This window comes from Phyllobates terribilis, unplaced genomic scaffold (genome assembly GCF_046119375.1).
Source record: "Phyllobates terribilis strain yellow unplaced genomic scaffold, ASM4611937v1 Scaffold_13__5_contigs__length_258822181, whole genome shotgun sequence".
In the NCBI taxonomy this organism is placed as follows: Eukaryota; Metazoa; Chordata; class Amphibia; order Anura; family Dendrobatidae; genus Phyllobates; species Phyllobates terribilis.
The window spans coordinates 242286393-242300299 of record NW_027362773.1 but is presented as its reverse complement, the minus strand read 5'-3'; the positions used below and the strand labels follow the sequence as shown (position 1 = coordinate 242300299).

The 13907-nt window shown below is 42.8% G+C and overlaps 1 protein-coding gene across 2 annotated transcripts in view; it reads left to right on the top strand.

Moving 5' to 3' along the window:
• Positions 1 to 13907, top strand: part of CYLD (CYLD lysine 63 deubiquitinase) — a 48966-nt gene that overhangs the window by 10871 nt on the left and 24188 nt on the right. For both annotated transcript variants that reach the window (XM_073659356.1, XM_073659355.1), the window contains exons 3-7: positions 2 to 620; positions 9938 to 10240; positions 11461 to 11566; positions 13254 to 13352; positions 13771 to 13887. In XM_073659356.1, coding sequence (XP_073515457.1) covers positions 120 to 620; positions 9938 to 10240; positions 11461 to 11566; positions 13254 to 13352; positions 13771 to 13887 — 1126 coding nt within the window. In that variant the 5' untranslated portion in view covers positions 2 to 119. The remainder of the gene's footprint in view (position 1; positions 621 to 9937; positions 10241 to 11460; positions 11567 to 13253; positions 13353 to 13770; positions 13888 to 13907) is intronic.

The window sequence follows — 13907 nt, the reverse complement described above, 5'->3', positions numbered from 1 at the left end:
GACGGGCCGCTCATTCATCTTCTTGGATCATGGATTTGTCAGCATCACAGTATTGGACATCTAGGATCATCTGAGTCAAGGGACCTCTTAACCCCTTCATTGACTGCTGCCTCGTCACAATGAGTTCCAATCTCTGGGGTCAAGACAAAAGCAGCTCCTCCTATTGGGAAGAACGGATTTTTTACGTCCTCATCCAGGAGTGTAGTTTGCTCGACAAACAGACCCAAAAACAGATCAAGGTTCCTCGGGGGAGCATCGGGCAGTTTGTCCAGGAGCGGTCTGCGCACAGCAGGAGCATCCCATCCAAGAGCAAGAAGGTGCAGATCGCCCTGAAGATCTTGGATCAGACACACACCCTCGTCTTTGTGGATGACAAAGACGTGATTGAGATTACTGAGAAGCTGGCCGAGCTGCTTCTGGCCATTACCAACTGCGAGGAGCGCTACAGTCTATTCAGAAATAAAGCTCGACTGTCCAGAGCCCTGCAGATCGAGACCGGCTCCGCTGTCAGGGTGTTCCTGAGGCCAGGAGATGGCCACTACCCTGGTGTGGTGCGGTACAGGGGACCATTGATGCCAGAGAGATCTGTCACTGGGATTTTCTTTGGGGTGGAATTATTGGTAAGTCTTGGCTTTCATCTGTGATAAAAAAAACAGCAATATATGCTTAAAAAGAAAATAATCTGCACCGTCATAGGGATTTTTTAAGGGATAAATTGACAATGGAGCAGTATGATTCCTGCTGTCGGTGGGGCACATCGGTAAAAGGGGCCCATACTTGGAGCTTGTTTTTTGCAGGACGAGTTGTAGTTTTGAAGGATATTTTACCATGTAATATACAGAAAAACAGGAAACTATTGCAGATGTGGTGAAAAAACAAAAAACTGCAATTCCACTATTGTTTTTCGGATTTGGATTTTTTGAAATCTCATATTTTTTTCCCCATTTATGGAGCTGTGTGAAGACTTTTTTTTTTTTGCGCTACTAGTTGACCTTTTTATTGATACAATTTTTGGGTCCTCATAACATATTGGTCACGTCTTTATTGCATTTTTTTGGGGAACTGCGGTGACAGTAAAACCGGCTTTTTTTATTTACGTTTTATTCAGCTTTCAATGTATGTTTTAACCCCCTCACGACATCCGCCGTACATGTACGGCACTGCGGTTGACGCGTTTTGCTGTCGTGACGATCGCGTGGGCTCGCTCCGAGCGCCAGCTTGATGTGTCAGCGCTATTTGAGAGTTGACACCCTGCAGCAACTCCCCCGATCAGTGATGGTGGCGATCGCGGGCATTTAACCCCTGTGATGCCGCTGTCAGTAGTGAGGGCGACATCAATCGGCATAGCAGAGGGAGGGAGCTCCCACTCCGTTCTGATCAGCACAACATGATTGTGATACAATAGATGGTCGCGGGGTCACCCAGGTACGGTGTCCTGTAAGCTCCTGCTCAGAGCAGGAGCTGACTCTTCTCCTCCCTGTCAGCAATGCACTGATCTAATGCCCTGCAATGCAAACGTTTTAGCATAGTATTAGATCAAGGCAGGGAAAGTTGATTCCCATTCTGGGACAAGGTAACAATTATATATATATATATATATATATATATATATTTTTTAAACAAAAAAACACAAAATTATGAACAAAAAGAAAATATTAATCCAGTAAATACATATATTTATGTAAAGCAAAAATACACAAAGTACACATATTTGGTATCGCCGCCTCCGCACAACCTGACCTATAAAACTGTCCCACTAGTTATCCCTTTCAGTGAACATCGTAAAAAAAAAAAAAGGTGGCCAAAACTATGCTTTTTCATCATGCTGCTGATCAAAATGTTGAATGTAAATGAAAATGGTATCTCTGAAAACATCATCTTGTCCTGCAAAAAACAAGCCGCCATACAGCTCCATCAGCGGAAAAATAAAAAAAGCTAGGGCTCGCGGAAGAAAGCGATGCAAAAATAGTTATTTTTTTCTATAAAATAGTTTTTGTGTAAAAGCAGCACAACATAAAATAAATGATATATAGAGACATATAAAACTTTGGGCACCCCTGGTCAGAATTACTGGTATTGTGAACAGTTAAGCAAGTTGAAGATGAAATTACCGCTAAAAGGTATAAAGTTAAAGAGGACACATTTCCTTTGTATTTTAGGCAAAAATATATATATTTTCATCTTTTACATTTTAAAAATTACAAAAAGGAAAATGGTGTGTTGCAAAAGTTTGGGCATCCTACATGGTTAGTACCTAGTAGCGCCCCCTTTTGACAGTATCACAGCTTGTAAACCCTTTTTGTAGCCAGACAAGAGTCTTTCAATTCTTGTTTGAGGGATTTTTATCCATTTTTCCTTGGAGAATTCCTCCAGTTCTGTGAGATTCCTGGGTCGTCTTGCATACTCTGCTATTTTGAGGGCTAGCCACAGATTTTCAATGATATTCAGATCAGAGGATTGTGAGGGCCATTGTAAAACCTTCAGCTTGCTCCTTTTGAGGTCGTCTATTGTGGATTTTGACGTGTGTTTTAGTATTATCCATTTGTAGAAGCTATCCTCTTCATCCTCATTTCACCTTCAGCTTTTTTACAGATGGTGTTATATTTGCATCAAGAATTTGATGAAATTTCATTGAATCCATTCTTCCCTCTACCCGTGAAATGTTACCTGTGCCATAGGCTGCAACACAATCCCACAGCATGATTAATCCACCACCATGCTTAATAATTGGCGAGATGTTCTTTTCCTGAAATCCTGTGCCATTTTTTCTCCACACATACCTATGATCATTGTGGCCAAAGAGTTCTATTTTAACGTCATCTGTCCACCGGACTTGTTTCCAAAATGCATCAGGCTTGGTGATGTTCTTTTACATACGTCTGACGCTGAATTTTATGGTGAAGGATGCCGGAGAGGTTTTCTTATGATGACTCTTCCGCTAGGCGGAGCTCATAGCAATTTGGCAGTGACAACCACAGGGGTCTTCTGCCGACCCCATGTTTTCATGCCAACCCATCGGTGACCTGCGATCATGTGCCGGGATTGCCGATCCAATGACATGCATCCGGTTTGCGCTAGTTAAATTCTGCTGTCACAGATTGACAGCGGCATTTAACTAGATAACAGCTGCGGGTGGATCGCGATTCCACCCGTGGCTGTTGCGGGCACGTTAACTGTACAGATCAGGTGTCATGTGCCCAGAAAAGTGCAGGCTCTGCACCGGAGCCTGCACTAAACAGGAGGTTATGACGTGTGTCGTACTATTACGGGACACATCATAAAGGAGTAAGGCTGTGTGCCCACGATGCGTTTATTAAGTGTTTACACAGCGGCAAAAACGCTGCAGAAACGCTTAAAAAACGCATGGTAGAAGGCCTGCCATGTTCCCCAATGATAATCCGCATGTGCTATGCACATGCTGCGGAAATTTCCGCTGCGGTTTATCATTGCGGAAAAAAACGCAGCACTACCAATTATTTTGCGGAAGTGCTGCGTTTTCGCCGCCATTGTCTTGCATTAGAACGCATGCATTCCGCTTCACTAGATAAGGACATGGAGAATGCACGCGTTCCAATGTGCGGATGGTACCCAGGTCTAGAGGAGAGGAGACTCTCCTCCAGACCCGGGTACCATAGAAACTGTGAAAAAAAGAATAAAATAAAAAATAAAGATTATATTTACTTTCTGGCGGCCCCCGATGCGCTCGTCCTTTCATGCCGGCAGATCACGGTGGACTGAAGGACCTGCGCTGACGTCTTAGTCATGTGACGGGTCACGCGATGCTGGCGTCAGCAGGTCCTTCAGTGTACCGCGATCTGCCGGCAGCCAGGACGGAGCGAAGCAAGACACCGGGGGCCATCAGAAGGTAAGTATAGATGTATTTTTTTATTTTTTACCATTCTTTCGGTCACAGTATATAAATGCATGCCGGTTGCATGGATTTATATAGTGTGACCAAGTTGTCAAGCACTTTCCAAGTGATGCTAAAATCGCTTGGAAAGCGCTTGACAACCCAAATGCAGAAATACATGTGAAGAACGCTTCACATCCGCATGTCCCTGGCAGGAAAAACGCATGTACTATCCGCGTGTACAATCCGCATGTACTATCCGCATGTGTTTTTTCTGCCAGGGAGATGCAGAAACGCTCAGGAAAAAATCCGGAGCATTTCTGCATCGTGGGCACATAGCCTTAATTACATTTCAAACTGCGGAAAGGGCAACTTGAAAACGCTTTTCTATCTTCTTATAGCCTTCTCCTGCTTTGTGGGCCTCCATCGTTTTCAGAGTGCTAGGCAGCTGCGTAGAAGAAGCCATGGCTGCTGTTTTTTGGCACAAGGTTAGAGGAGTCTGGGTTGTTATAAATCTGGGAAATTTGCATCGCCTGACCTTTCCTAAAGATGACAGTGAACAAGCCATAACCCTAACAAGCCAATTAAGGTCTGAAACCTTGTTCAAAGTTATCTGAGCGCACACATCTCCAAGGGTGCCCAAACTTTTGCATTGGCCCATATTCCTTTTACAGTAGCCTTCAGTCCACTGATCGGAACATCTTTGAAAATCTGTGGCTAGACCTCAAAATAGCAGAGCCTGCAAGACGACCCAGGAATCTCACAGAACTGGAGGAATCCTTCAAGGAAGAATGGATGAAAATCTCTCAAACAAGAATTGGAAGACTCTTGTCTGGCTACAAAAAGGGTTTACAAGCTGTGATACTGTCAAAAGGGGGCGCTACTAGGTACTAACCATGCAGGGTGCCCAAAGTTTTGCATCAGCCCATTTTCCTCTTTGTTATTTTTAAAATGTGTCATCTTTAACTTTAGGCCTTTTAGAGATCATTTCACCTTCAACTTGCTTAACTGTTCACAATAACAGTAATTTTGTCCAGGGGTGCCCAAAGTTTTACATGCCACTGTAAATGTGGTATCGCTATAATCATACTGACCTGACGTATAAAGCTGCTCTATCTCATTTACCTTTATGGTGAACGGAATTAAAAAAAAAAATCCCCAAGAAACAATTACTGAATTGCTGGATTTTGTTTATTCTGCCTTCCAAAAATCATAATAGAAAGCGATCAAAAAGCATTATGTGACTGAAAATGGTACCAATAAAAACATTAACTCACTCCGCAAAAAACAAGCCCTGACATGACTGTCAGCCAATATATGGAAAAATTATAGCTCTGAAAATATGGCGATGCAAAAACTTTGTTTTGCAAAAAAGTGTCTTTTAGTATGTGACAGCTGTCAATCATAAAAACCTGATATAAATCTAGTATCGCTGTAATCGCACCGATCCGAAGAATAAAGTCGTCTAATCACTTATACCGCACGAAGAAAGGCGTAAAAAATAAATAAAACCAATTATTTTCCTGCTGCTGATTTCTTCATTCTGCCTCTCAAAGATCACATTTATCCTGCGCTCTGCGCTGAGCGCTTACATCGGGGTTTCCATGTGAATATGTGATTCAGACTGAACCCCCAGCGAAAGATTCCCTGTAATGGGGCCAATGGAGGCACTGTGGATGCTGTCTGGCCTATGATCCAGCGGTGTCTTTTTAGGCATGCACAAAAGCTTGGTCTGCCACAGTTTTGTGCACCTCGGAAAGGACACAGTTGAACAGAGGCCAGACGGAGTCCAGAGTAACACTGCTGCCTCATTATAGTGAAAGGATTCCTTGGGGGGGGTTTCATCTGAATCACGCCACTCAGAGATTTAGATGGAAACCCCGAAATAAGTGCTCAGCATAGAGCGCAGGATAAATCCAGAATGTTATGTAAAATGTTCCCAATAAAAGCTTCAACTCAATCCTCCAAAAAAGCCGCCACTCAGGTCCATCATATGTCAACGGAAATATAGGGAGCTTCCACGTTAATGGTATCCCTAAGGCTCTGGAAAAGCGATATGGCTCCCTGCTCCCCAAAAGAAATCCAGCAAATTCTGCACTCCCAAATCCAAATCCAAAGCCTAAACTGCAGTTAGAATTCACTTTTGGCATTTCTGTAGCAAGGAAAGCCCACTTAATTTACAGGGTCCATGTCTCCAGATGCACGAGCCGAACACTACAATGTACTGGGCATTACACTGGCAGATTTGCAATTTTCACTTAGCAACATCCACTGCTGCTTGTTTCTGGAAAACACCCATGGAGTCAAAATCGTCACTATACCTGTAGATAAATTCCCATAAGGGTGTAATTTCCAAAATGGGGTCACTTGAGGGGGAATTCTGCTCTTCTGCCACTTAGGGGCTCTGCATATGTAGTCCGCAAATTATTGTACGATAAATTGTTCTCGGAGTCAAATAGCGTTCCTGTGATGAATGCCGGCCGGTGGGTGCAGCTCTCTGGCGCCCCCTTACCTCTCAGGTGAGTCAAGGTACTGCACCTAGAGTAAGTAGTGCCAGGAAGCTGCTACCAGCGGGGGAAAACACGGTGGTGTGTTGTCCCTTACACGTCACCAATCCGTGACGCCACGATACAGGCACAACTCTCTGGTGCCCCCTTGCCTCTCAGGTCAGTCAAGGTACTGCACATAGTGAGTGGTCGCCGGAGAGGCCGTCCTGTAGCCCTCTGGGTATTTGAGGCCCTCTGCAGTGAGGGCGGTATATATATTTCCCTGGCTGCGCCAGTAATATATATCCACACCTCCAACCGTCACTGCCAGCCTTCCTCAAATCCCCCAGATGGTATGCTGCCACCAGTTCTCGTTTGATACAAGCCCGGTCCGTTAATAGACTTGTATCGGGTCAGGAACCAACCCGGTAGCGTTTCAGCCAAGCGTTTCCGGACCAATGGATTCGTATATGCAGAGTAAAGGGTACAGCCCACGATTAATTTATGATTTAATCGATTATAAGAATACACTAGATTACAAGGCTATACAATTAACTATACAACGGTATTTGGCCAGAATAAGGGCTATAACAATTAGACATACAAAACACAGGGATAACCACGATAAATCAGTTACCGTTCTTGTGGTGCAAGGGAGGATTTGCTATCCCACAGGTCCAAGCTTAGTTGCAGTCGTCCAGGCCTCAGTAGCACATGGCAAAGGTGCTCCTCCCACTTGGAGACCGGGACCCGACGACATGAGGTGTTCACAGCATCTCCTGGGTCAAACTGCGGGGGTTTCTGGCTGGCGGCTATACTAAAGTCCTGTCACGCCCACTCTTGGTGATGTCAGTTTACTAAGCCCCCCTTCCTACTAATGCTCGTTTTAGCTCCATTTTAGAAAAGTACCCATAACTTTCCCTGGGGTGATCTCATCGTAACACCAGAGGTCTCGTCGTGATCCTATTCTTCTGAGAAAGCCATTGACTCTAAACATGCCTCCCCTGGGACCTTGTATATGGTTCTTCTAAATATCCAGCTTTCCAGGCCACTCATGGATTTATAAGTCCCATGATTGTGTCCGCGGGCACCTTCCCCACATGATACATTTTATTTGGGTTCCCTAACTTGTATCGTGTGGTTATGAATTGATAGTGTATCTTGTAGCTTTTGGTGGCCATTTTCCACAAAGAAAGCACATGGTTCCTTGGAGACAACGAAGAGGTTTGCAGGCTTGCACAAATGGTTTGCTTCTGGTTTCCAATGACAGCCAGGTGTTAATTACCCCCCCTGGGGCCTAGCTGACTCTGTCCTGCTTGGACACAGCAAAACTGGCCCATTTATTTACCATATCAAAGAAGTTTCTGGGGACTGATCTCCAGAGGTGGGGGCGAATTGCTCTGTTTACCAGGGGCTGCAGAAATGTGACATGGTAGGAGTTGTGTGAGGGATGTTTAGAAATGGCAATAGGGAATATCCTCAGGTATGACGTATCATACCTAAAATGGCGGCTGACTTTCATGACAGTTCCTTTCACTCAGAGTCTCACCGTATGGCTAAGCAGTTCTGTACAGCCACATATGGGGTATAGCTACATATGATATGGGGTACAGCTACATATGAGGCACTGCCATGTTCACAGGAAATGGTGTGACAAATTTTGGTGACGTTTTTACCCATTTCCCAGTATGAAAATGGAAAATCTGGGGCTAAAACAATTTTTTTGTGGTAAAAATTTAATTTTTTTTTTCTTCACTGCCCAATAGTATAAAATTTTGTGACACACCTGTGGTGTCAATAAGCTCACTGCACCCATAGATGAATTAATTGAGAGGTGTAGTTTTTAAAATGTGGTCACTTATGGGGAGGTTTCTGCTGTTCTGGCACCTTAGGGGCTCTTGCCAATGTGACATGGCACCCTCAAACCATAACAGCAAAATCTGCACAATATGTCGCTTCTTCACTTCTGAGCTTTGCATTGTGCCTCAGAAGTAGTTTTCGACCACATATGGGGTATTGGCGTACTCAGGAGAAATTGCACAACAAATTTTATATTTCATTTTCTCCTATTATCACTTTTGAAAATTAAAAACTTGGGACCAAAGTAACATTTTAGTGGGAAAAAATGGTAAGTTTCCATTGACTCAACCCAATGTTATACAATTCTGTGAATCACTTGAGGGTTAAAAATGCTCACTACACCCCTAGATGAATTCCTCGAGAGGTGTAATTTCCGAAATGTGGTCAATTGTGTGGGTTTCTGTTGTTTTGGCATGTCAGGGCTCTTCAAATGTGACATGGCATGTGGCAGCCAAAATTATGCTCCAGAATTCAATTGGTGCTCCTTCCCTTCCAAGCCCCAAACCCAAACAGTAGTTTTCCACCATATATGGGGTATCTGTGTACCCAGGAGGAATCGCACAACAAATTTTAGGGTGCAATTTTTCCTGTTACCATTGTGAAAATGAAAAATTTCTGGCTGCAGCAACATTTTTGCTGGAAAAAAATTTATTTTTTCATTTTCACGGCTCAATGTTATAAAATTCTGTGAATCACCTGTGGGTTCAACGTGCTCAACACACCTAGATAAGTTCCTTGAAGGGTGTAGTTTCCAAAATGGGGTCACTTGTGGGTGGTTTCCACTGTTTAGACACATCAAATGCTCTCCAAACGCAACATGGTGTCCGCTATCTATTCCAGCCAATTTTCCGCTCCAAAAGTCAAACTGTGCTCCTTTCCTTCCGAGCCCTGCCATGCATCCATACAGTAGTTTTCCACCATGTATAGGGCATCGGTGTACTCAGGAGAAATTACACAACGAATTGTGGGGTTCATTTTCTCATTTTTCCCTTTTGAAAATGAAAAATTTGGGGCTAAATGAACATTTTGTGGGAAAAATTAAAATGTTAATTTTTCCATTCCACATTGCCTTAATTCCTGTGAAGCACCACCTTAAGGGTTAATAAACTTCTTGACTGTGGTTTTGAACACCTTGAGGGGTGAAGTTTTTAGAGTTGTCATTTTTGGGTATTTTCTGTCGTATAGACCCGTCAAAGTCGCTTCAAATGTGATGTGGTCCCTAAAGGAAAAAAGAAAGTTTTTCTAAATTTTGTTGGAAAAATGAGAAATCGCTGATCAACTTGTAATCCTTCTAACTTCCTAACAAAAAAAATGTTTAAAAAAATGGAGATATAAAGTAGACATGTGGGAAATGAGAGGAATACTACATGTACACACTCAGACAAACTTCCCATTTTTGTCAGAATTATTTTGAGATCGTTCATTGTGCAATTTCCACTACAGTAAAAAAAAAATCTATGTATATGGTTGCCTCAACTTCAGTTAGTTCAACATAGAGGTGGAAACATTGTTTCTAACAGAAACATGTTCATAGTCAAAGTACATTAAGGCAGTGGAAAAACCGCAGTATTCATACTTTTACAAATTGGCCCTTATGGCTATATACTTGTTCAGAGGAATAGATTCATTCGATTATAATTCACTCAATATTCCATATTTACACCACTGAAGATGAAGGAGCTACAGAATTGGTATTATTCAGTGTGTGACTCTCATATGTCTTCCTTTTGTCACCGATCAGGAGGATGGCCGAGGTCAGGGATTTACAGAAGGATCGTACCAGGGAAAGCAATTATTCCGCTGTGATGACGAATGCGGCGTGTTTGTGGCTCTCGACAAACTAGAACTGTGCGAGGAAGATGATGATGAACTAGAAAGTGACTATGCATCTCCAGTCGACACCAACCCTACAGAAATCCCTCCGCTGGATATCAACTCGCGGGTGTCTCTGAAAATCGGGGAAGGGATGGAATTTGGAACGGTGATTTTCTGCGATGTGCTACCCGGGAAAGAAAGCCTTGGGTACTTTGTTGGAGTAGATATGGTAAGTGAGCTTCACATTTAAGCAAAAATATTTTTTCACCTGCCACAGCCAATGTGAATATTGGAATATATTTATTTTTTAACTTTTTTTTGTGAGTAAGGGGTCATCCAGTGCCTCTATTAGCCACTGTTCATTAGAATAGTACATGGGCGCGACACCTGCTGTACAAGAGACCTGGTACGTAGCCACCTGAGCTATGTCAGTAGCATCTCTCCTCGTATAGACAGCCCCTGTTCAAAGAAAGCCGTATAATGGTAGGTCTGGCTATTCTGACAATCAGTGGACAGTTGATTTTACGACGTGTCCACGAGAGTCACAGCAAAGATTTAGTGGCTCTCCGCCCTGGCTTATAGAGAGTCCGAAGTTTGGATCTCCTTTATTATGTCCATGCCTTGATTTGATTTAAAGGGAATCTATCGTCTGGTTTTTGCAATGTAATCTGAGAGCAAAATAGTGTAGGGGCTGAGACCCTGATTCCAGCAATATATCACTTACTGGGCTGTGTATTTCTATTTTGATACAATCAGCGTTTTAACAGCAGGAGATTATCACTACAGGACTAGGTGTCTGGTGCCTCCTAGTTATCTCCTCTGTAAGACCCCGCCCCAACCACTGATTACAGCTGTGTCAATATACAGTGTACACAGAAAGCAGCCAATCAGTGGTGGGGGCGGAGTTATACATAGCTCAGCATTCAGAGATCTGCAGCAGAGAAAATAGTGATTGTAGCCAAATAACAGCAAGCAGACCCACAAGTGACACATCGCTGGAATCAGGGTCTCTCCCTCTACATCATGCTGCTTTCAGATTACATAACAAAAACCTGCTGACAGAGTCCCTTTAAGCTGTAAATTTGTTTTTGCTTTTTTTATATAACTGCCTGTTTGTGAGGTTTGGTGATACTGTTGCTGCTTTGAGCTATTTCAGTTGCCCAGTTTGTCTAGAAAATATAGCTCCCTTGTCACTTTACTCACATTTCCCAGTAGAAATGTTTATTCTGGGTGGCGTGACGGAAATGTGGTTCACCTAAAATGAGCAGTTTTGAAAAGTTCTTGCTTAAAACCATCTGGTAGTGGGAATGTACGCAGCCCCGCCGCCGCATACACTGCCTGCGAGCTGCCGATGATCAGACTTTCTCACCCATCGTTATACTTTTACATGACAGTTTTTATCACTGTTGTGATATATTGGATTATAATTGTTTCTTTTCGTCCGCATAGGACAATCCTATAGGAAACTGGGATGGCCGATATAATGGAATCCAGCTGTGTAGCTTTGCAAGTGTGGAAAGCACCCTCCTCCTGCACATCAATGATATCATCCCAGGTAGGAACCTTATGTCTTGGAATTTTAGGACTACACCCAGCCTTTTCTCCCTTATGTAACATTTAGAGATTTTTCTGACAGGTCTGAAAAATTATGGTTTTACATAACGTATGATGGGTTTTATGTTATGAGTTGTAGTGCAGTATGTACTATATTTAGTTACATATACAGTACTATGCAAAAGTTTTAGGCAGGTATGGAAAAATGCTGCATGGTAAGAATGCTTTCAGAAATAGAAGTGTTTAATAGTTTGCATTTTGTTAATTGATAAAAAATAAAGTGAATGAACAAAAGAGAGAAATCTACATCACATCAGTATTAAGTGTGACCAAACTTTGCCTTCAAAACAGCATCAATTCTTCTTTTTGAGCTCTTCTCGGCTGATTATGAGCACAGACCACATCAAAGTTGAATGTACAGGAAACAAAGAGGTTGTGAAAGCCATGCGGTGCAAAATTTTTAATGAAACTCAATTGCCAAAATGATTTTTAGTCCCAGATATATGCATATAGATGATAGGCAAAACTCTTTAATCTTTTTTCAGTCCGGACTCTAAACTTTCGGGTGGTCCACACTTAACTTCGCACTGACATTTTAAAATGTTGAGGCAGAGAAGCTACTTGCACAAAATTGTGCAACTGCAGGTTGTCCGACACGGGCATACTTCCCATAGAGAAGGAAGAGAGGGGTTTATTACCACATCTACCCTCCTGATTGCTACTGAACCACTGCTGTGTATACAGTAGGGGAAGCACTAACAGTGCTTCCTTTTCTGTGCCCAGTGATCATGTGATTTCTGGGTGTAGGGAGAGCAGGAGCTGCTGGGTACTAGGAGAACCAATCAGCTTTGCTATGCAAACAGGAAGCTGAATTTCCTCTGTAACTAGGGCTAATCTAACAACCCCAGCTACAGGGGACATAACATTAAAAATAAGCATTTATATGTTGAAATGGTCACCAAAGGTCTTATTAAAACCTTATGAGGGGGCAAAGTGTGTGAAATAAATGAAAAATTAAAAAACCAAGAAGGGAAAAAAAATGCCAAACCTTAACACTGCCAGTTCAAATTACTATTTGTAGCTCAGCCTTTGTCGAAAACAGGAAAAAAAGTCCAATATATATAGAAATCATATTATGTCATCTGTATGACTGTTTGGCGGGAGCCCCGCTGTGCAGGGGAGGGTCTCTTTGCTCTTTAGATCGTTGGTCTTGACTAGACCTGCTGATGTGACTTGATTATAGTTATGACTTTCAGGTGTTGTACCAAGTTTGAAAGTTTTTCCCTATTCCTAGGATAAGGGATAGCTTCCCAATCACTGGGGTCTGACAGCCAATAAATACCCCCATCCTTGTGAATGGAGTCATTGTCGATCATTCTTAATGGGGGTTCCAAAGACCAGCAGAACGCAGCACTCTAGTATCTCCAGTCAACTTAAAGGGTGAATGGAGTGGCACTGTGCATGATCAACCTCGGCTCTATTCACACAGGGGCTCTTCAGAGTCCTGTTTTTTTTGATCGGTGGAGGCCCCAGCGCTAGGACACCCAGCGATCGGTAGGTTATCTCCCATTGATGGGAAATAACTTTCAAACTTGGCACAACACTTTTAAGCTAAACGTTTTTGGAAGGAATGTAAGCGTCAGCATCGATCTACTAGAAACATGATCAGTTTTCTTTATTTCTGGCAGAATCTGTGAACCAGGAGCGAAGGCCTTTAAAGCTCGCATTCACGTCAAGGTGCGGGAGTGAGAAAAGCTTATCCAATCACAGCAAACCAAAGGTCACAGGTACTGTGGATCGCGCTCAGTCATTTTTCACCATAAAGTTGTTTTTTTTTAAATTTTGCATATCACTCTTTGTATAAAAAAAAAAATGTAACGCCCAGTTGAACTGCAAGTAGAGATTTCACATAGTGCCGTCCAGAAGAAACAAATATGAATCAAGCTGTGATAGAGCACTATAGGAAACTAACGGGAGGGCTGCTGTGTTTTTCCTATAGTGCTTGATCCACATCTCTGAACCTGATGAAGGGCAGAGTAAATAACCAAAATATTGTACACTCACATTTGGGTTGCAAATACGTTTCCTGCTATCACATATCTATAGGAGTTCCTAGTTCTTTACCGCAAGAACAAATGACAATTTTTCCAAAATAACCTTCCGGAAAGTTGGGTGGTCTCAGCCATCATTTTGTTTCTTGCGCAGGATCTATCTCTGAACCTGGAAGCCGGACTCGTTCAGAATTTTTTTACACTTTAAATGGCAGCTCGGTGGATTCCCAGCACCAGTCGAAGAGTAAGAATAGTTGGTACATGGAAGAAGGTACATTTTTCACTTGTGTG